The sequence below is a fragment of the Diprion similis genome, chromosome 3 (genome assembly GCF_021155765.1).
Source record: "Diprion similis isolate iyDipSimi1 chromosome 3, iyDipSimi1.1, whole genome shotgun sequence".
NCBI lineage: Eukaryota > Metazoa > Arthropoda > Insecta > Hymenoptera > Diprionidae > Diprion > Diprion similis.
In genome coordinates this window covers 10,834,444-10,859,120 of record NC_060107.1, presented here as the reverse complement: position 1 = coordinate 10,859,120, position 24,677 = coordinate 10,834,444, and the positions used below count along the sequence as shown (strand labels likewise).

Genomic DNA, 24,677 nt, shown 5'->3' with positions numbered 1-24,677 from the left:
TTTGCAATGCGGCAGTGCGACATTTTTCAATTATCATTTGGAAAAACAAATAAACCATCATTCGGTATCAAAACAACGCATGAAACTTATGCCAGAAATTTATTGTAATATATAGGGAAAAAGTTTTTAAAAAAATCCAGAATCGATCCGCAAACTTTTTACTTACTCAATTAGCGATACACATATACTTCGGTTATTAGCTGTTAGCAAAACTCCGAATTATTTTACAACTTTTCGTAGCGTATGAAAAGGTTTTAAATATTGTTAACGCGAATTGCGGATGTAACTGTGAAGTTGTTTATTTATTTCGTAGGTAAAGCTTTGCAGTAGTCAGAATCGTTATTGAAAATTAAATTAACTTTGAAAGGAAAACTTTTCGACAGTATTTTTTCAACCTTTCTGTAACTTCACGCTGCAAGTGAACTACAGTATTTCGGTGACTGCCGCCATTTATAATAGACGTATCCCTCCCTGATATAATCATGTGTTCCTATACGTGATCTTGTAAACATTAGATAACACCATAACATGCATTTAGGTTTACGAGTCGTTCGCTGCTCTTAGTGATGCGTCATGCAGATTGTAACTTCTCGTATGCATGTGATAAGTACAACATTTTCTGTCTGTCATTATGATTTTGTACTATTTTACACCCATCAACAATCGTTACAAAACTTTTTCAGATCTATGCAACACAAGCCTAGATCTAGACGCGACGAAAGTAGGTCAGTCGATCTCGTAACCAGACAAAGTATCTTTTATATATTCTAAAAGTTTTTGAAAAAAATTCATCCCCCAGTACGTCAAATTTTTTGATGAGGAACTGCGCTTAAATGACTTTGTTTACAAAATTTTCTGAATAAACAAGCATTCGGTCAGTTAGTCGCGAAATTAATTCGTGTCACCTGCGAGCCTTATTTTATAATTTGATGTTAATTCCTACCATGGCGAAAATTATTTGCACAAGCATTTAAGATTTCCTTTAAATTTATTGACAGCCTGATTTCTAACAGTTTCTCAATTTTTCAATGAAGAAATTCTGACAATTTCCAACAATTTGTATGCGTTAAGAAATATTCTAATTTTTAAGCGAAAAAAGAATTTTAGCAAATTTATCAAAAATCCTGATGTTTCTTGAAAATTACTGGGTATAGTTAATTCTAATTCGATTTAAAACATTTTTTTACAAATATATCCAAACTTTTTCAACAGTGGTTCAGAAAAATTAATTTCAAATGTACTCTCAAAAATCCATTCCAGTTTTTTGGTAACATTGCGCGGTCAGTAAACACACCGAAGCAGTAGAACTCGGTTTTTTCCTGATATGTGACCCAAAATAAAGTTCTGAAAAAATACAAATCTTCCCTAGAAAGTGGTTCGATTTTGACCATCGACTCGGTGAGATATAACCAGAAGTTTTTCACATTTTTGATAGAAAATAATGTTTGCAGGGAAAAAGTTCTTCCCATGAAATTTCTAGAATTTCTTAAAAACTATTTTTAAAACTGTTCTAAAACGTCATAAATGGTTCCTGAGGATTTCTTCTCACCATAAGGTGCCAACCCAACACGAACGTGTTTTGTACATCGCTTTCTGGGCTGCCAAAAAATTCAGTCGCACGCTGACGAGCCACCTTAATGAGATAAGTTTAGCACTCTGCGAGTTCTGCAGGGCCTTTTCAGAGTCTGAGGAACCTTTTCGAGGCTCCGATCTAACGAGGAAGAAGTCGAGTGCTTGCAGTGTACATACTAATAGAGCAGTTCGCCGGAGGGCCAGGCATTGTCATCAGCAGGGTCTCGTCGCACGAAACAAGAGTGCTAGAATAAATGGCCTCGTGTAAACAGCGCCTTTTCATAAAACGCGTGTATTTCTAGTAGGTACTCAAAGTAACGCGACGCACGCCCGCCGGTTGCAGTAAAATCGTTAACAGCGCCACAACGGCAGAGTGTCGAACTTATTATCCCTCTGTCGATCACTGCCGATAAATCACGGAATCAGCTTTAGACTGGAATTTTATGCGCAGCAAAAAGTTGAAGCAGCGGCAGCGTTTCCCATCATACAAGCATTCTCATTGGTTCACTAAGGTTAGGTTAGGTTAGTTAACCAAAATGAACTTTGCTGCTGATGAAATTCCAGGATCAGTGGGTTGGACACACATCGTAGCTCAGTCGATAAGTAGGTATGTAGAAAAAAATAAACGTACGACATTCTAATTTATCGAAACCACTATTTCTTTTTTCTAATCGTTGGAGGGGGTGGATTCTAAGTTCAAAATTTTGAACCAAATTCTACAGAAGCTTAGGCCGCCATTTTGATTATCGTTCGTATTGCAGATTTCTCCAAGATCGTCGTATTTTTTTCTCAATGCCACCCCGTTTCGCTCCAATTTTCCCCTAACTTCGAAAGCTTGCGGTCGATCTGAGCTTGCGATGCGAACCGCGTGCTGCATCCCTAGTTTGAGATAACGCAACCGTGCTGACGTCAAAGCCCGTTATCGTCGCAGGAAAGCTGAAGCTGATTGTGAGCTTCTATGTGGGTATTGAGAAAATAAACTATATTGAGCGGGTAAAACTTTTCTGCGGATAAAAGTTGGGGAGAGGAAAAGTTTTGCAGCAAATTTTATACGCAACTCATGTCAAAGATGTATCAGATTATCAATAATTATATGCATAAAATAGGCTGTTGTTTGCATATATATATATAATGAATGTACGTAAGCTGGTGTATCGTCTGATTGAATCTTGCGCAAGCTGCTTACCTACGTCGTTTAACGGGAACTCTTAAATTTTTTACAAAATCTGAAATTCAACTGTACACATAATCGCATTATATAACGCTAGTGAAATTTTTCTCCGCATATCTGATGGAAGGCTCCGAATTTTTTTCTAATATTTTACAATAAATTACAAATTTTTTTGTCACATTTAATACTTTTATTGGTAATATTTTACGGTATAGTCGGTAAGGTTTTATTCGATTCGAATTTAGCCTAAAATTTGCCTTAAATTTAAAATATATGTATATTCTCGAAGATTCCGTAAGTCCTGATTTTTCCGGAAGAACGGTAAAATTTAAACCTAAAATTCGTTTGAAAGATTCAATGTTCAGAATTTTTTTTTTTAAATTTTGAGGTCATGTAATAGTAGGAAGAAAAAGGGTGAGTTTTCTCGGTCGGTAAAGGTAGGAATACTAGATGACCTTAAATATTTTCATACATGTTTTCACTGATTATGTATATTCAGTCATTTTCAGGTACATACTATGAATACTGGTTCTAATAACATGAAACATTTGTCTTTTTCGTAAAGCTCCATCCGTCTACGCATTTTTTCTAAATTTTGAGAGACGATTTTCGCCAGGAGAGGTCAGCTTACAGCGAATGGAATCGCAGGTACTGGAGCAAAACAGGTCAGCCGATTTCCTCTCGTAATCGGAGTGCTGTCGCGGTGTCGTCGTCTATCAGTTAAAGTCCCTAACAGTGGCTGCGCACCCACGCTCCTCGTTCATCACGGTGTTCAGTTGGCAAATAGCCAAGCACAGGCTGCGAGAAAATCAGTACAATACAGGAACTTTGAGAAAATCGCACATTTTTTAAAAATCGATATGATATTGACTGAAGCGTAGAAAATATAACGCTAGGAGATATTCTTCAAATATCAACTAGCAAGTTTACAAAAAAACAGACAAACTCAAAATTAACATTTCGGTGAAGAAATGAATCAAGCAAAAATGATTTTCCTTTTTGTATTTTTCTTTGAAATTTATTAGAATATGAATATTGGCGGTGTTTCGCATCATTTGATTACATTTTGTAACCAGAAGAAAATGAAAGGAAAATGGTGTTTAATTACATTCCGAAATTAGAACGGAATAAAATACAAATTACATTTGTAATGAATTTATATACTTTTCTTTTATTCAGAAAACACAATCGACATTCTATTCTGTTCCAATTGCAAATTACAATGCATAATGTATTTTATTTTATTCTGATTCCAAAACATGCTGGTGTGATTCATTTTAATTACAAAATATAAATATAACTTCTATTTTATTCCGTTCTAATTACAACTAGTTTCCTTAATTACAAAATACAAATTTCATGTTTGCTGGTGCTTTACTTTTGTCTGATCAAAAAATATAATTGAATTTCACAATTTATTTACCTCAATTACAGTTATCATTTTCATGTATTGTCATTCCAATTGCTAATCATACTTGTAATTTGCAATTTCCTACATCATTGCTTTGCAAACACTGTATATCGAGATGAAAACTTCTCCGTTCACCAAATTTTTTCAGAATTCCTCCAATAATTCCATGCAGATTTACATCGATTTTCAAGCAAAAACTTCTACTACCAGGGATATCTGTTTTCGGATTTATGTACCACAGAGCCATGAATCTGCAGAGGCAATCAAACGCTGCTGCGGATCTGCATAACAACGTTCGCTGCTGCGACAAACGGACTAACTTATACGGTAAACTACGAGGTGCAGTTCTAGATGACTGCGAATACCAAACATCCGAAGTATGAAGAACGTCTCCTCGGTTTTTGCATTCATTTGCATTCCGTTGCTGTTCACGCCGGAAGATCAGACCAGACTTTGCGAGCGGAAGTTTGACGTTCCAATTTTACAATCCTGCCCGACATAATTATTCAACGTATCATCAACCAAAATCACAGAAGTTGACATCATTTGTTTTCCGACTAATGCTTAAGAGTTTCACCATTCCACGATTATCCCACTTATTCGTTAATTCCAGATTGAAATATTGAATATCCATATAACAACTTTATTTTCAGTACGAATAGTTATTGATTCCTCAAACTTTTCCATTTAAACTTTTAATATTCGTTGAAACATCGTCAAATCAAATATTATCAAAAGGATAATGATTTTTCGATAAATTGTACGATTATATTGATTCAGGGTTCAAGAACTTTCAGTTTACCTAAATCTGAAAGTATTTTATGAAACGAATACAACTTATCGATTTTTTTCTGTAAGACTTAATCTTTTGGTATACGAGTTAATAATTTTTTCATAAAAAGAAATGCGAAAGGTTTACTTGTTCATATTTATTTCAGCCAAGTCGGAAAATTTCAACGAAAGCGTTTTACTTTATTCTTACGTTACAGTTTGGTGAATATTTTCATCTAAAGGTCCTGTCGAGCTTCTTTTTTCATTATGAGCCACTTTTTCCACATGTTTTTTGAGACTATGATTTCGTTATGAATTTTTGGAAACTTTGTGTAGGAAAACGTCAAGCTCTACGTAATATTTTTGTCCCGAATGTCGAGGAGTACTTCACGGCTGATATTCGACGCCTCCTGGTCCAGAGCCAAATCTAGATTATCTAGGATCTTGAATAATTTGCGCGGGCGTTAACCGGCACGAGAACCGAGTCTGCGCCCGTCTTTATACTCGACTCAAAGCTGGAACTGGCGGTAATAGATATACGTATATACCGGGCTAAGCTTGGCTTGGTATATACATATATTATGCAAACTTGGGTTAATTATATGTAGATTGGTTCACCCTTATTCGGATGAAATGTGCAAGTAACCACTGGCTCAACTTATACAAGTCGTAGGTATAATACGTACATTCCTGCGAAACTCCAAGCTGGTGAAAAAACGTTTCTAACTGTTTTGCAACTAAGATCTAACGAAAGTGCATATATTCACCGAGATCTGAACGACTTTTTTTAAAGTCATGTGATATTAATTATAAAATGAAATTAACGTCAACTGATTTTTCAGGTACTAAAATTTTTTATTTGGTACGAATGGTTACACAATATGGCGTCGGCACAATTGATCAGCTGACCGCTTCTTCAATGGCAAATCTAACAAAATCATAATCCGTTGGACTTTTATTTCACGAATTTAACATAGATTATAAAGCAGATACAGGATAAAAAATTTCACACAGATTGAACACCGCAGATTTGATTTTGCCTTCGGTAACAGTATAACGATGTTTAAACAAAATCAGCGTACAATAATAACGCAACAAATTATGCAAGCGTGGAAAATGATTGTCAATTGTTGGCAGGTCAATTTATTCCCGCTGAGATTATGTATGTATAATATAATTGTTTCCATTCGTAATTTATTCCACACTGCAATTATACGGTGTGTATTTTATTCCTAATTCCGTCGCGGCTGTTGACTCATTGTAACTGTTGGTACGGCTTTGATTTTACCTGACAATTAACTCCGTCCCACGCGAGTTATATCCCCCCCCCCCCCCCCCCCCGCCCCTTTAGCGTCGACGTTTCGAAATCTGAACCAAAATGAAAGCCGCAAACTCTTGACCGATGATATTACCAGTAATTTCATCCAATTCAGAATTCTATACAGCAGTGTTTGAAGCGTGAGTCAAGTGAAGGTAGAATTTCCATTCTCATCCAATTGCTTTCTGTTTATTTCCATCGTTGAGTGATACAGTCCATTTCGTCCGCATATCCACGGCAATTTCAAAACGATGATATCAGTTCAATGAATCTCAACATCGATTCCCACGGTCGCGATAATTGAAACGTCCAAGGCTCACTCCTCATGAAATATCGAAGCGTCTGCGTGTCGAGTTGACGCAGGTTGAGACAACTCCAGAATTCACTTTTCCCGTAACACGTTTTCAGTTCCCTGGTGGAATTTTTTTTTTTCTAAGATGCGACAAAAGTCCCTTGAAGTCTCTACGAAAATCCCCAAAGACCTTTGATAAACTCTGGGAATAAGGATTTGACGGAACAAATCACAGAATCTCAGTGAAATTTCTCTGAAATATTCAAATAGCAATAGAGTAGGGGTTTAGAAAGTGAAATTCGAATTTATGAAATAAAATGTTGAAACAGTTTTGCGCAAAGCATCTACTTCGGAAAATCGTGTTTCGATGAATTTCAATTCATTTTGCTGTTATCCTGTGATCCTGTTATTTTGAGTATTTATTCACATATGAGAAAATTGTTGTAGATATACGCTGAACAAAACTGTTTAAGATTTCTTGTATTGCGTAACATCGAAACCTTTTTCAAAGTACAATTTTCATTTCCAGTGAAATAATAAAGTCATTATGGATCTTAAAATGTGTAGATCGAGTCGAATTCTAATTGGCGAACCTCTTTTCAGATTAAAGGAAAAAATAAACCCAAAGTTGAAATGAAGAAATATTGATAATAAAAAAGGTTGCCAAATCGTATTTATTGCTTGTCCAAATTTTATAGATCAAGGCTCATCTTGTTCGGTTGAAATGAATTTTAAATACAGTTGACATGTTTTTCAATCCAGCATATAACTCTATCAACTAATACTCGAGTTTTGTCAATTAAAATTCATGAATTCAAGAACAGTTTCTGCTTCAAATTCAACTTGTTTGACTTGTGTGATCATAGGTACCTTCTCAGACTATGTCAGCCATTTTTTTACGTCCGCTGAATTCTTAATTATCTAATTTCTAATGCATAGTCGTTATACTATTTTCAAAGCGTGTAAGGAAAAGCTCGGGGGTTGATATAAAACGAGCTTTTGATGTCGTCGCTTGCATAATGTGCGAGCAAAACTATCCTTGCAGCAACTCACCGACATGCCAACGTCGATACAGTACCAACCTTTTCTACCACGTACATAATACAACAATCATGATCCTCGGTGAGTAAGACGAGGGAAGAAAATTACGAGCGATCAATCACTGACGTCGAGCCAGAAGCCCTGGGACAGGGAGATGTATAAGACGCATCAGCTGCGCCGATATTGCCTCGCTGACGGGCTCCTTCAGCCTGCAGAAATAATCGAAGTAAGACCAAACTATGCCGAAGTTTGTCAGGCGTCGTAACGCTTTGGTGCTGACAAGTTTTCCAGCACCCCGAGAGCCAGGTTCAGTCCCTCAATATTCTCGCCTCCGCTAAGAGCAGAACTTACGGTTTCAACCATTTTGACCACATTGAAATTCGAGAGAAGAGAGTTGCTTTAATTACGATGTTTTGGAAGAAGAATATATTATCTTACTTGTATTTGGGAGCTTTGTGTGGAATGTAGAGTTTTTAGTGTCGAGGAGGTGGCATCATTGCTTGTATTTTTCAAATCTAATAACCGTCGTCTTAGGCTGTGTTCCGAAATTAGCTCATCGTGCTGTCGCATGTTTTTTTGTTTTGTTAACTAGTTTCGGAACGTAGTCTTAGACTTAATTGTGCAACAAGTTGTGATAAAAATGTAAAAGTTCTGTTTACAAATCATGACTACGCATCTTCTCTGTTTTATATTCAATATTTTGGCAATTGCAACATGGCTACTCTTTACCAAAACAACAAAAACGCAAAACTTACGTTACGTCACTGTAGTTAAAAGAATTTCTATTATTCCTGATATTATTTAAAAAAAAAAAAGTCTTAAATGTATGTCAGAAGTTCTAAAGTAGCTTGTGGGGGAATTTAGAATTCCTCCAGTTCTAAGGAGTTGGCAGTACTTTCTCTACTTTCAAAACAACTGAATCCCGTATCGATTTTACTCGATATATTCTAGTGAAGCGGAAAATTCTCCGAGAGCAATCCAAATACAAAACGAGGAAAAGCAGGTGTTCTTTTCTAGAAACTCAATCAACTGTTAATAATTCTTTTCATTCGCAGCTCTCTTTTTCCTTTTCCCAACCCTTTTCTCATGTAAAATGTGTCTAAGCTGGCCGCGGCAGCAAAGGAAGAAGTAAAGACCTTGTGGAATAATTTTTGTGGAAAGATCCTGCTGCGTAAGAACGTCTCAACTACGTCGTATTTACTTGATTCAACTCGTTCTACGTATGCACAACCCAATATATTTTCAATGAATAAATTCCTCGAGGGAATGGTGGGGGGAAGGGAGGGGGGGGGGGGGGGGGGTATGGAAGCTTCAATAAATAGATTACACATTGAAAACCAAAGAACGAAGAGCGAGACTCGCGTTTCTTCGATCGCATTTCATTTCTCTTTATGTATTTTGCAAGCTACATTCATATGTATCATACTGAATTATATAAGAATAATGAATTTTATCACGAATTGAGAGGAATTTCGATTAGCAAAATACGAAAGTAGGTAAACATGTAAATTGCGATCGGATAAATTTCTCACAATATATTTATAAGAATTTTTATTATATTATTTCATTAATAATTTGCCTCAACAATCTTTCAGATGAAGAGATCACATAAATTCATTGAGTCAATTCAAGTCTAATTTCTTTAGATCTTTCTCAAGTATCCCTGAAAATGATCTAACAATTTTTCCAAGAAAATAATCATGCTTTTTCGGATTATGTAACATTTTCCGCAGGTCCAAGTGCGGTCGGAAACTGTCGAGTATCGCCCAACGTCCAAAATCAAAATGGCAGCGGCCATGTAAGTACGCAGTGAAGTCCGCAGCAGGCAAAAGACAATCGGTCAGATACTGCAGACACGTTCTTGGAGCACGAAGCAAATTATCAGAAGACTGAGGCGATACAAGCTGTGAAAGTAAACAAAAATAATGCCTTCACTTCGCAGGCGACAGGTTAGTACACCGAGTAATTATAGACTATAAATATGCATCGTACACGAAGGGCGGGAGGGGGTGGGGGGGGGGGGCAGGCGGGTAATCTGTGTAAGTATTTGTTGTTACAATTCAGTCTCGATTTGCGCGTCGGGCGTCGAACCACGAAAGTGATCAGATTTGGAACGCGATCAGAGCTCCGTGGAAGAAAATCAGTGAGCGAAGGGGATTCGCTGTGATTTTCACGCGATTGTGATGTGTAAGGCAATAACTTATTAATTTCGTAGACGAAACATTGGAACTGAACTAACTTCTAACGTTGCTGCATCGAGCTTCGCAATAACCATGATAAGGAGGACGAAGTATCTGCTTCCTGTTAACGTTTGTTAGAAAGTGACGTGTGTGATCGATGCCATCTAGTGACGATGGAGAAGTCCAAGAGGAACAATGCTGACAATTGTGAAGCGAAGAATAGGACGAGGAAAAAGAAAAGCAGGAAGGAACTGGATCTGCTTCGGCGGAACGTTTTGGAGGCCAAGAAAATACTGGTTAGTACAGTAATAAGGTGTGAATTTATTTGTAGTATATGAAGTCGACGATGTATCGCGTAAAGGGGTGTCGACATGCTCGTGTTAAGAGGATGCCATAGTTCGTCTTTATCGACCGAGTAAAGTCTCAGCTATTTTGACTATTATCCCATGTTTACGCATTACTGATGCAAAAAAATCGTTGAATACATGCAATGCCGGATAGAAATATCCGAAAACTTTTTTGTTTCATGCGGTAATAACGCCCGGAAATGTATTCCTGAAATCGTTGGTAGTTTAATCATCGGAATACAATACTCGTTTTATTGTTGCGTAAAACAAAACCTTTTTTGGATTTTTGTATCGGGTACGATATTGAGATATTAAGCAAGTTGAATTAAAATTAATACGATGTATCCTCTCAATGACAAGGGATGTCAAAAAATAACGAATTTGTATCGAGAGAGAGGCTCAATTATCAGTAACGTTTTACCCTACACTGTTCTGCCATTTTTTTAATGAAAAATACCTCACTGGCTATCCAATTTTGGTAAAGGTTGTTGTTAGCAATAAATGCAAGCTGTATGTTATAAAATAATGCTGCATTTCAAATATATTCGTATTTTAAAAATCCATGTCAGGTAATTTGTGAAAAATTTATTTGTCCACAAAACGAGCTATTACTTATTGAATGAAACCGTTTCGAAAAATCTCTAGCCATGTTTTTTACGCCAATGTTATGATCAAGACAAATTAAACAATATCCCGACTACGTTATTCAAGCAATTCTAAACAAATGCAAGTAACACAAGCTAACAATAAGATATCGATAATTTAGAAGAAGATTTTAATATGAGAACGTTGAAAATAATTGAACTCTGCTGTTTGTGACCTCATTTTCACGCTTTTGGGCTCATTTAACTCACTGACCTGCAGATCCCTAAAATTTGGAGACTAAAATCATTTAAGAAATCTTAAATTATACTATAGTTTTACCATATAGATACAAATTTATTCTTATCCACCACAGAGATAACTATTCGTAAATTTTTTCTAAGATGGTCTCTGAAGATTTATATATAGAACAAAATAAGACCAAAAATATTGCACTGAATTCGAAACACCAGAATTTCATTAGTTCGTTTTAGTTGTATACACTGGTTTTGGCGCAATTGACGTTGCTAGAGAGTTTTGAAACGGTCTTTTCTGTTTTTCTACCTTTCGATTTAGTCAATGTGGTAGATTTTTTCTCAACAAAAGTCTCTCGAAACTTTTAACCGATCGTCTCAGATAATCAATTACAAAAGTATTTTGATCGCAATTTACATTTTTTCTATACTGAGGGGTTAGTTCTAATAAAATTTATCAGAAATTAGTTCTGTTATCGATTTCAAGCCTGTCTTTATAAATTCTTTCGTTTTGACATCATCCTTAATCAAGAAAGGTTCGAAAAATTGATCTAAAACTAAAACGGGTGGCTATAACTATACTTGCTGCTCTTTCTCCACCAGGTTGAAACTCGAAGAGTTGCCATTGACGGAATGTACATAACCAAATTAATTTAAAAAAAAAATAACCGCTCGTCAACTTTGTTTTTTCCACATCGTTTTGTTACCGTCACAGCAAACTTCAACCGTAATCGAGTGTATTCACGGTCTGAACAATTTCAAAATAGCATTGCAAAAGCAGAAGTGAGATCGCAATTATAGTCAGTTCAACAATTGACAGTCCCAAAATACAAAAGTGCGTAACTTTTCTCTGAAAATTCTTCAATTAATCTTCGGATGTTACAAGCAATAAAATGTTTGTAAAATTTTTTTTTTTTTTTTTTTTTTTTTTTTTTAAAATGGAAGTAGAAAAAAGAAATATTTTTTTATCGCTTACGAATTTAGCTGGATCACACTTATGTTTCAAAAATATAAAAAACTTCGCTTTACATACTTATATTTATAGTTTTTATTACTTCCAACTTTTTGGATTCTTCTGATACGGCTTCGCCTAATTATCACGATACATACTAAACCAAATGACGATGTAGCAACTACAAGATATTAAATCGGAAAACTTTACTTCATTTTAACAGCGTGACGAAACTGCCCCACCGAAAGCTCACTCTTCAACATTCACAAAAGTTCTCAACAAATTCGCCGACCGAAGACAAGCAAACGTAAGAATATTTTATTCTTATATATCATATTCATATCATTAAAATTTCATCATCAACTTATTAATACAATAACTTAGGAATATTTACTCATCAAATATTAAATTATAATAATAATTATTATTATAATGAAAAAAAATCTGAGAATTTATCAATTTCAATATACACAAATGAACGAAAAAGAAATATTCAATTTGGTTACATTTCAGCCAATTTGAATTAGAAGCTTACATACATGTTTTGAGTCGAGTTTTGCGTGAAGTTGTCGATTGACTACTCGAATCGTAAAATGAAATAAAAAAAAAAAAAATTGAGCGGTTAACACGGATTTGAGAAGAGCGGCGATCTAGCTAAGCTTCGATGATTCGGAGACGAAATGTCAGCTTGTTATACCGACTTGAAATATTGAATCCAGCTCTTTATACGTCGGGATTATAGTATTGATTCAAACGTTCCAGGACAACAAGAATCAAGGATTTGATAGCGCTGGAAAAAGGACGGGAAAAAAGAAAATGTGCAATCGATTACTGCCGGTAAATGATTTACAACTCTGTAAACCTGATGCATTTTTTAACCTGAAAAATTTAAAGATACTTGAACGTGATTGACAAATTTTTATTTCATTAGACTCAAAAAATCGTTTCATGCGGTTGATTAAGAACTTTGCCTGAAGAAATTTCGGAGAAAGTGGATAAAAATTCTGTATACTATTTTTGGAAAAGTTTATATTATTCTGACAATTTCCCGAAGAATTACTATAAATTCTAGAGAGTTTCGAAAAAAACAAATCTCGGATTATTTCGGAAGTTCATTTTCCATTAAAATACTAAAATACACTGAATCTGTTAAAACTGCCTTTTTGTATAAAAATCGAGATGCATTTTTACACTTTTTGGATCAGAATTAGTGATAGATTTTTGTTAAAATCTAAGATATTGTGAGTAGAAAAAAAAAAAAAAAGTTCAGATTTTCATGAAATTCGTAAAAAAATCTTTCGACATTTTGTAAAAATATAAATAATTTCGAGGCAACGACGGACGTTCTTCCTTTATAATTAATAATGCGAAGTCGACTTTATGTTTACATTTCCGAACACCTGGACTCATTGCTGCGGTGCTGCAGTCGCGAAAACCGCAAGTTGGCATTTTTGCAAACGGTTCGAAAGGTGCGGAAATAAAAAGAGGTATGAATAACATATGAATACCTTTTCGCCAGCTGCACGGTCGGTAGGTATACATATATATATACATATGAGATGAATCAGCTTTTCCTGCCATGCCTCTGAAAATATTTATCCGGATGGGGGGTCGTTTCCTCTGTTTTTTTTCCACCCTCTACCCTCCCTCTCCTCTTTCCCGTTCTTCTTCCTTTTTATTCATCTTCCTCGCCTACTCCAAGGTACCGAAAGTTATGACTCGCCTCTATTAAAAAATCCCTGTAGATGTTGTAAACCTACTTTGTCCTCGCCAAATATACAATAACTTATAATCTATTCACTAATAATAATAATAATAATAATAATAATAATAATAATAATAACAGTATTGCCTTTAGAGATGAGTTACGTTTCATCTTTGTCAAAAAGTAATATTCATGATCCCAAAAGAAAAGCATAAAATTTTTATATTTGTAGAAAAAAAAAATTCTTTTCTTTAAATTCTACACTCGATGCTTTTTCAGCATTTGTGAATTTTTTGAGGCGTTAAGTTTTTGGAAAAGTTGAGATTTTGTTATGTTCTAAAAAGCGAATTTATCGCAACCATCTGCATTGGTGTTAATAATTCCGATTCCTCATGCAGCGAACCTAGCTTTGACCGAATCAGATAGAGCGCGCTTCGAAGGAGATCTTCAGAAGATTTTGAACGACGGGAAAGTGAAGTCAAAGTGAGTTTGTTCTTATCGTCGTTGTGTTTCTAGCATCGTCACAGGCCAATTACGAGATTTATTTACACGTTTGTAACATAAAACAGGAAGTCGAACCGTGGGCTTGCGAATAAACTTCCGCCAAAACTGTCGGCCGATACTGTCGACACGAATGAGTCAGATTCCCCAGAAAATCAGGCTGAAGATAACGTTTCAGAGATAAAACCTGCGCCGGTCGTCGCTGATGAAAAGCATAAAAAACACAAGTAAGCGATCCATATTGTGTAGAAAATATTTTTATTTCGTTTTTTTTTTTTTTTCTCACAAGAATTGTCCCTAAGAATTCTCGGTTTGTCATAGAATTTTTTTCTTTTCGAAAATCGTCGAGTTTTGAACTTGTAACAAAGTTCTAAAGAATAATTTTTACAAATTTCGAATTTTAATAAATCGATTCAGATTACAATTGTAACGATTCGAACAACATCATTTTATTTGTATAAACATAACACCCAAGGAGTGACAAATTTCAGTGGCAAAAAAAGGTTGCAAATCCCCGTCGCACAGGATGAAAATCCGAGAAAAAAACACCACGCGGAAACGGATAGTGCGAAAATCATCGCAGTGCAATTACCGTTCGGATCTGATTGCGAGAGAAAAAATGTTGCTGAAAAAAAGTGGAAGAGAAGCTTGTTTCAAGACGAAGACGAAGATTCTGATCCAATTCGCGCACCCGGTGTTGAAGATTTGCGGTAACCGTATTTTACAGCTTAATTAATTGTGATTGGTAATAAGAAAAAAAAAACGATTTTTAACGGCCACCCCAATGGACATGGACTGACATTTGAGATCCAGCGGTCATTGAATATTCCGATTTCAGATTTTCGCCAACTGTCGTCAAGACTGAAGTTAAACAAGAAGCCGTGCAACCGAAGGCAAGACCTGGCAATCAAACATTGAATTTTAATTGCGGCAGACTAGGGAGAATGGCCGCCGCCAAGTACCAGGAACTTTGCACTATTGTTTCTGCTCAAAACTTCGACAATTTTCTTAAGCAAATGCCTAACGAAGGTGAGTCGACTTTCCTTTTTAAGCCTGTCGAAAATTCAATGCAAAGTTTGTTTACAAAAATTTTTTCACGAACGTAAAGTTTTTTTTTTACGCATAGTTTTAGCAACATTTTTCAACAAATCCACATCAATATTTCTGTTTTCGTAAAAACTTGCGGTCGTAATTAATGCAAGAAAAGTTTTAATATTTAAAATGAAAAAATGTTACAAATTTTGAAAATTTATCGTCTAGTCTCTTGAGTTTTTAAAATGTATATTATAATATTATAGAGTTTCTGAGAATTCTAAAGGCTAACAATTCTCATGTTTAACTGCATTGAAAATTGGACAATAATAAAATCAGCATAACGAACACAAACAATTGCGTGAATACCACAAAATAAGAAAACAAAAAGTTGAATTTTATATCGAATGCAATTTTTCGACAGTCCACTCGCAGATTTTTTTTGTTTCCAAATTAATTTAGACGTCGAAAACCTGTCACAAAAAATAACTGCACGTAATGTTTTTTGCCAAAATTGATTTTACAGATCCTCTGAAAAAGGTCAGAAAGTCTCTGATCAACTTCTGCTCAGATTTCCAGCGGCAAAAAGAGCTAATTCGAAAGCATCCGACAGAGTTTAGGGCGAATATCGAACAGAACAAATTTTTATACCACAAGACGCGTCTCGAAGAGACCGAACAACCTTCGACCTCCAATTTGAAGAGCAGTTTCAACCATCAAATCGCGAAAACTGAGGCCTCGATGATCGCCGATGATCTTGAAAACGTCACGACGGAAGTGACCCGCGTTGGTCAACCGAACGACTCCGTTTCATCCGAGTCAAGCGTGATTACAGAATGGGAAACGAGTTCACTGAGAGTGAATTACGGAAGTCCAAGAGCCAGTTTGAAATCTGGAATAACCGAATGTTCGAGGAACGACGATACAAGTCGAGAAAAAATTCTACAAAAATTTCCAAAAGAGTTTAAGAAACTTTCTAAAAAGGTAAGCGAAGAGTAATCGATTTTTCGAAGATCGGTTTTAAAAACTTTCAAAAATTTTTTACGATTTTCTCACGTTTTCTAGGTTTTTTTTTCAAAATTCTCTTCAAGAAATTGTAGTAATTTTTTCGAATTATTATTACCGTTGAAAAATATCATACATTTTTATAAAATTTCAAAACAAATCTTTTTCTTTTTCTTTCGTAACAGAGTATCGGTGAAAAATCGACTACAAAAAAACTCGTCGAAGAACGAGGAAAATTTGTCAACGAGAGAGAAAGACAGTTGATCCGAGTTCCTTCGATCGGTGAAAAAATGATGCTCCGATATCTGCAAGAGGCGAGTAATCCAGATTCTCCACCGCCTCGGAAAGCCGAAGATGAAGTTCCGTCCATTTTTCCACCGGAAGTCAGGCCTCGATGCTTCCAGACTGCCTCAGGCGCCCCGAATTCACTAGCGGTCAACTGTCCGGATACTCTGAAAGATTTTGATCGCTGCGCTGGATCATCGACGATGAATTTGGGCAGCTCTTCGAGTTCGACGTTAGCGCAAATTCCATCAGCGCGTGAAAAACTGATGCTCCGCTACCTGCGAGAGGTTAATAATCAGGACAGATCGATTCCTTTTTCGGAAAAACTCGCGGAGAATCAGGAGCGTCGATTTATCGGGTCGAAATCGAGCGACGATTTCCGCAGGAGCAAAGAACCGATCTGCAATTCTATGGTATGAAAAAAAAGACAGACTTTTTTTTGTGGTATAGGGGAGGGCGGGGCAAAGTGGATACCTTAAAATTTTTGGTATCTCAAAAAATTTTGGGATAAAGTGAGCCTCCAGAAATTATTTATATAACAAGGGATAAAATTAATCAACTCAACTTTTTATAAAATATGAATTATTCGGAAATTATTTACTCGAGTAATTGCACAGCTCGTAACGCGAAATTAGTTTTCAAGTTGTGCTTTAGTCTCTTAAATCGTCGGAGTCAAATAATTTTCTGAACTTGAATTTATGATTACTTTTTCTCGAGGAAGCTAGATAATAATTTCACGTAATTGTTTGTATGAAAACTGAACATTTTATTGTATAGCAACATCTGAAAGACTTTCTATTATTCTGATACAATTTCTGCAGAAGAATTTTAAGAAAATTTAGAGAATTTCTGAACGAAACACGTATTCTCTGAAAATATCTTTTTCTATTAAAAGTTTAAAAAGAATTTTGAGTTCTTATCTTACAAACTGTCTCGAAACGGAGGAAATGAATTTTTGCGACATGTAGCTGAACGAATCTGGATCGACGTATCGATGAATGAATATTTTCAGTGTAACTAAAATCGGGAAAATTGTCCAGAAATTAATTTTTTGCTCAGAAATTGTGATACTTGTGAAAAAAAAATTCTCTAGAAACTCTGAGAATTGATCAGACATTTTTCATTAAAAATTACGCAGCTGTCAGAAATTAACTTCCCGACTAAATTCTGAGGATAATAATTTTTCACAGGGTTCGAGTCCGAGAACGAAAAAAAAAGCCGTGCTGCGATACCTACAAGATGTGAAAATCCAAAACGAGCATTCGGCGTTCCTAGAAGCGTCGGATTTAAACACAGAAAAGCACAGCCTCGGCGAAGCGGCGAAGAGACCGAAACTCAAATTTCAAAAACCTGTGAAAATTGACGAAGCCGTCGATTCGTTGGCCGTGAATTACGAGAGTGGCGGAAATTCGCAATCAGCGATGCAAAATTTGAGTCTTCGACTACCGCGAGTCCCGTCGATTCGCGAGACGATATTACTGCGGTACCTGCAAGACGTGCAGAGTGGAAATCTGGAGGAACCGGAAGTCGGAACGGCGCCGAATATCCAGGGAAAATCTGAGCGCCACATGCCGGCGATTTTGCGAAAATCACAGCAAGAAAAAGTTTGGAAGAAGCCTCGTCTCGAGGCTGAAATCGGCAAAAATTTCAATGGAAGAACCGCGATCCGCGATGAACCGGAAGTCGTGCCGACGCCGGTCGTCGTCAAAGCGCTTTTTGAACTGAATGAACGCCGATCCAGAGCCAACCTCGATTTTCCTGGACCGGAAGTTCGTCGGACGATCCCTCGGTTCGTTTATCCCGTGAAACACTCCCAGGCGAACGGGATTTCCGGTCAGGATCAGGACTGCCAAAGGTTTCCGGTTTTCCTGAAACGCCGCAGCTCCACGTCGACCGGAAATTCTGACGAGTTGCTGCATATTGCACCCCGAAATGAACCGCGTCAAGTGCGCCAATTCCAGGTACTCGGAGTCGGTGAACGAGTTGAAAAACTGCACCGAATACCCAAACAGACCATGGTAAAAAAAAAAGTTTTCGGAAACTTTTCACCGTTTATTTAAAAGATTCGTCAAAAGTATATATATTAGTCGGTTCAAAGATTTCTGGAAAAGATTTATTAGTTATGGGAAAATATCAATTTTTTTTTATAGTGCCCAAAAGTTTTCCGAAGTAATTTTCCAAGTTTGAAGTTTCATTCAGACTTCATTTTTTTTTTTTTTTGAAGATAGAATGACTGGCTAAAAAGTTACACTATTTAAGAATTTTTTTCATGAGATGATCGTCGAAGTTTGTTTTATTAAGAATTCAAAATCATCAAATATTGGAATTATGAACAAAAAATTAGACATTGATTCTTGATTTCGAATCGGTTCGGTATGATTAAGAATTTAGTAGATCCGCTTAATTTCACTTTACGATTAATCATTTTATTCAAAAGATTACTTTCTACAAATTCACTGAAACATTTTGTTTCGTTGTCAAGCTTCGCGAACAAACAAATAATTATTAGATATTAATGCTCGTCTATCCAGTCATAAAATTAATACCAAGTATAGATTTTTGGCGAACTACTATTTTAAAACCCAAGTAATTCCGAAATTTTAGTTTTCCGACTATTATTGTGAAAATCGTCAAAATTTCTATCCAAATCTCGCATTTTTTCAAAACTCTATTTTGTGTCTTAAATCTAAAAACAAAACTGATACTCGCTGCTTCTGCATATACCTATAAAAAATTATTCCCAATAAATCTAGAATTTCAACAATTATTTTCGGGCAACGACTTGAGATAGTTTTGCAAAATTCTGCGAGGTTGTTAGAATTATTAAGAGTTTTACCTTAAAAAAAAAAAAAAAAAAAAAAAAAAAAACTTCAGAAATTGAGATCCCGAGTAAATTTATGGAAATATTTGAAAGGTTCTGAAAATATTTTTCCCCCGTGAACAGCACTCGCGAATGGTCCAGTTGCCGAGGGGTGGAATCAGGAACATTTCGACCAGCTTAACGCGGCCGACGGACATCGAGCTGCCCGATTCCGGGGTGACTTTTCACCAGGCGGCACCCCCCGAAGTTCTGCAGATGCCGTTGCGCAGCTACTCGGAGGAATGCTTCGAGAGAAGGATCGATTTCGTTCTTCCGATTGACGAAACGAAGCCGATTTTCCGTAACGCGATCGCCAATCCACCGTGCAGATCAGACGCCCCCGAAAATCTGTCCCGCCCTCAAAACTTCAGCCCGGTCTTAACGGATCTTCGAAATTACAACTGTCAGTGCCTCGTTGATCCTGGATTTCAGCAGGCTGGATTCCTCAGGAGTCAGGTAATTAAGGATATCTGGGTGTACAGTCAGGTGGAAAAAGTGTTGAAACTAATACGCGATTAAGGGGACACGTTAGTGGAACTGTAAAACTTTTTTGATTTGTTTAAAACTTGAACTCGTAATAAAGTTTCATGAAACAAGTTCTTTTCACTGGGTTCCAATCAGTTATGTTTCACGTGTGTTCAGTTCTTATTTAAAATAACGTGAAAAAGTGACGTTCTTTGAAAAGCTTAGAAGCTGCGTTACAATTTCCATCGTAGAAATCTGAAAAAATTTCACAGCCATTAGAGGAACGCAGAGAACAAAATTTGCCGTTGAAATTGCAATCCGACAAGTTACCACTTAATTTTCCCAATAATTGGTAATTGACAGTTTTTCTGAATTTTTGTGATAATTGTCAAACACTAATTATTGAGACAATTAGGTGGTAAGTAAATGGATTTTTGTGAAAATTGTCATCAACTATCTTTACATTCACATTAAGCTTTCAAATTTTGTAAATGATCTATAATTAGTTAAATTATGACACCTTTAACATGTTTAAACAGAGAACACATCTTCAATTTTTAACTCATAGAGTTTTGTTCGTGCATGAATCAAACTAACTACTGCGAAAAGTGTTCATCGAAATAGAATTTGTGTCAAATTTAACGAAAGTTGTAAAAATCCTTTTAGACTTATCCTAAAAAAACGTCGTTTCGAGTGAAATTACTGCAATTGAACAATTGTGAACCATTTTTCGAATTTCAAAGCTCAAAGTAAAGATGAGACTAGTATCTACCGTACAAAAAGATTTCAAAATAATTGTTCCTTCTTACGAAGCTTGATAAAAATAAAAAATAAAAACAAAAAAAAGCTTCATCATCGCAATTCAAAAGTGGATAACATTTGGAAATCTCAGTTTTTTCTCTCTCCAACGGTATAATCTAGAAGTCTGAAATTTAGGAAACTTTCAAATCTCACTGCACGTAAAACACATTAAAATTTCATTCGGATCAAAATTTTTTCCCTTCGTTAATTATTTTATTGATATTTTAGAGTAATCTAGTAACCTTTTTATGCTCCATACCGTCGGATGGCTAAAGCGAGTTCTACCAAGCTCTGTGAGATGGCACCGTTTGCATCTTTTCCAAGTCTGTCTAGCTTATCATATACCGGGTGACCCATATTGAAATTCATTAATTAATTCCTTGTTTTCTCTGCGTTAGATTTAGATTAAAAACCATCCAATTTGCATTATTATTTATCTTATTATTATTTTATTTTTTAAAATGGAACACTTGTTCGATTTTAAATTCTCAAAATAAACGTATGATTTCGTTAAAAAATCAACGCTTTAAATACAGAGGAAAATTTCTTTCTTTTTTTCTACAGATCGGTGAAAATGGTGGACAGAATTATCAGCGTGTTATACAACCGGTAAGCATAATATCCTGCCTTAATTTTCATACAAACCCACTGTAAATAAATATACGCCGTGATTGCGAATTAACGAACGAATAATCAAATCACACATGAATAGAAGAACCGTTGTGATAAAATTCTAATATCACAGTTTGCTCTCTGTTATTTTTCACAGATTTATAACGCTACTGACGCGTATCGTCCGCTACAAATACAATTACTGCAAAATTATTACCCTGCCGATATCTAGATATAACATATAAGGTAACAATAATAATAACAATACAATAGTGTATAGTATAAATTTAGTCAACATGTATTATAATTTGTACCTGCCTTAGAATATTTTATCGGTCGAATAACCGTCCAGGCATTTCATTTTCGCTTATCCGAAATAGACAACTTGTACGCAAAAATTTTGCCAGTATCAAAGTTCGTTTAACTTGTGTATTTATATTGAAAAAAAGAAGAACAAAAAAAAAAAAAAATAGAAAATATAGAAAATTGCAAAAATTTTACAAAATACATTATCAAAGTCAACGAATAATTAACAATTTTAATTTACTGTTATTATTATAATTACTCCTACGTTCTTTCAAATAATTAGAATAATTAAAATACATTGAAAAATATTAATTTCGAGTATCAAAAAAAAAAAGTTCTTTTTTTTTTGTTTATTTTCTTTTTTTTTCTATACGAAATTATATAAATTGTGTGTCTAAGATTCTTCAAAATCTTACAAAATAAGACTCGTGTTTTCGTTTCTGTGTAATGTAAACTGATGGTAAACATTAACTGTATAACAAGATTAAATATTGACTCGTTTTTCTTTATACAACGAGGAATTTCGATTCCCAAGACATTTACAATTACATTAACATTCGAGAACGAATTTAATTTACACATAAAAAAAAATGTTGTAAAAATTTCTGCGGTAAGCTCAAGATGAAATAAGGAAAGCTAACCGTAAAATCGCTCGGAGCAAAAAAGTTTAACTTTACACGTCCGAAGAGTGAACTTTTGCTTTTAGTATAGTCGGGAATTGAAAGCTCTAGGTTTTAAAGTTTAAACTTTCTAGCTTCAGAGTTTTCGGGTCTCTAGTTTTTTTAGACTCTTCTCTTCGGACTTCGATTCGGACTTCCGATGTTCTAGTACAAACTAGAACAAACTCTTTTTCATTTGCTGATTAAACTCTTATCGCATCGACTGGATTAATAATGCCTGAGAGAAAATTCTGCATATTTTTATCTTTGATTTGGTCAGTATTCAAAGTAAACATCAGCGTCGATCCTGCAGTAAATTTTAATCCTTATTACTGGCACTTGGAATCGGAATGAAGAAGATGAATCGTATTTGCGAAGCGAATAAAAGTCCTCGTATTTCACTCGAATACAGTCACTGTGACAATCCGTTGATTTATTATATTTATTCTTCACAATATCCTAAGTATCGAAATTAATATCATTAATAAACAATGTCAAATATTGTGTTTTTCAACATTTTAAACTTGCTTCCTTGTCCGGTGATAAACTAATCACCTGAATGTGAAATCTCGTAAATTTTCTAAAGTTTATTAATTGACTGAATAATCATGAGTCGCTATGTCATAAAAGTTTTCATTTTTCTAGCGCGTGCGCGTTGAGTTTAAGCAGATGACGAGCCATGCAATCGTTAGGAATTCACTCTGTATTACTTATTCACCAGCGAAATTGATATCTGCAGGATGAATTTGAACGAAAATAATTCCTGTTTGCGATTATGTATTTTAAATTCTCGTCAATGGAATTTGCTTGATGAAATATTAACATTCGAGCGAAAATTTCCACAGGAAATGCTGTCTCACCGGGACAATGACGTGAAACTAGATTAGTCTGAAGTTATCTCTGTGGAAGTAATTATATTCAAGGTTTGCGGTGAAGAGTGAGGCGATTGGGCCTTTGAATTGTTGGTAAAAAAAAAAAGTGAATAAGCTTTTAAAAAAAATCTGTTTTCAAATATTGTTTTAAAGTCGTTTATTGCAATACACAAAAACCGCGATAAAGTAAAAGCTCGGAAGATTATTACGCGCGATGTATTTAATTTGTGTAGAAAAATCGAAGGAATATTAAAATCTCCCGCGTTTTAAAAATCACAAATTTAGCTACGATGCGATTGTATTGAGTGAAAAATTTTTAGCCGGAATTCTATGGAAAATTTCAAAATTCATCTACTCGACTCCATAGCATAGTCGTAGACTGGCGCTAAGTATTACTTTAGACAACAATTTGTTTCGGAATTCTAATACCGACTGTTTGGCAAATGATCAATTAAAAAAAAAAAAAAAATTAAACCAACCTTGAAAAATGTTGGTTGCAAAAGACAAAATCACGTGTAAAACATCTTAAGGAACTACGTGATCGTTGGCTTTGTATCGTTTTGCACAATCCATAATATGTTTATGTATGTATGTATTTTTTTGTTGGATCTGCAAATATTGGAGATGAACAAAAATCATTGATAAGTTGATAGAACTTGCAGGAATTTTCGAAAGAGCTGTATTCACATACGAATTAATTAACTAAAATTTGTTTTTCCAAAAACTCTGCGGAATTAATGAGACGTTAGTTACTTTCGATGAACTTGTTTGAAATGCAAAAATCAATGCAGTGATTTTCGCAGATTCAAAATAATCTTTATTCTTGCTTTATTTGTTTCAATTGACTGATTGTTGCAGATAATTCATCGCAACTCCGACTAGTTTGAAAATAGACTGATATTTTAAATTACAAGTATTAGAGAAATTACAGTTTGGTAAAAGTGAAGAAAATTCCGCTTCTCAAAGCTTAGCCCGATAGAATGTAAAGAGATATTTTCGATCTTCAATATTTATAACTGAAACGTATGAGGTTGAACGATTTTCCATCAAGAAAAAAGTGAAAAATCCGTTCCCAAAACTGATTGTGAAAAAAAATTCTTACGACTTTATTGGAAAAACGTGAGTTTCGAACGGCTTTTCAGTTTTCTATAATGTCTCGGAGTTCTGGGAATACGTGAATAACGACGAAAAAAGAAATTTGAAATGCACCCCCGATTTTTTAAAACTCTGCGCCAATGGTGACTAACTCGTGCGAGATAGTTAAGCGGAAAAAGATAAGAATGAATCGCAGCGATGCCGCATAACCGGAAGCTGGAAGCCCGCCTACGTTCGAATCTGGACCAACCCCTTCATTTAAGTCATTCATAGCTCGTCACTCATCCGATTACAAAGACTATTTCTACCGCGTAGTATTGCCGAGAAAAGAATTGGGCTCGTGACACCAAAGCGACTGCAATTACTCAGTAACAGCCTAATTTCAGTCTAATCGTCTGCCTAATTTTTATCACGTGGGAATTGATATTCCGATAAAAGAAATTCGAAGCCGTGCCAACTTGACGTCGAATCGCGAACACTCAGCGTTTTGTTTGTTTTTTTATTTGATTTTTTTTTTTTTTGTTTTTTTGTTTTTTTCAACTCGATTCCAGCGCAGCCTGAGTTCGCGTTTTTTTCGCGAGTTTTTTT

At 35.4% G+C, this 24,677-nt stretch overlaps 1 protein-coding gene across 2 annotated transcripts; it reads left to right on the top strand.

The window, feature by feature from the left end:
* Positions 1-9,811: 9,811 nt before the first annotated feature.
* On the top strand, positions 9,812-21,504 carry LOC124404084. Of its 2 annotated transcripts, none has more exons than XM_046877937.1 (14): positions 9,812-10,052; positions 12,115-12,198; positions 12,654-12,728; positions 13,318-13,378; positions 13,995-14,079; positions 14,166-14,324; positions 14,589-14,807; positions 14,936-15,126; positions 15,656-16,113; positions 16,320-16,832; positions 17,610-18,380; positions 19,364-19,735; positions 21,110-21,154; positions 21,315-21,504. In XM_046877937.1, exons 1-14 carry the CDS (start codon positions 9,930-9,932, stop codon positions 21,387-21,389), a joined length of 3,231 nt encoding a protein of 1,076 aa, XP_046733893.1. In that variant the 5' UTR covers positions 9,812-9,929; the 3' UTR covers positions 21,390-21,504. The 2 variants fall into 2 exon arrangements, with proteins under 2 accessions (XP_046733893.1, XP_046733892.1); XM_046877936.1 differs by having other exon boundaries at positions 17,610-18,437.
* The last annotated feature ends 3,173 nt before the right edge of the window (positions 21,505-24,677 follow it).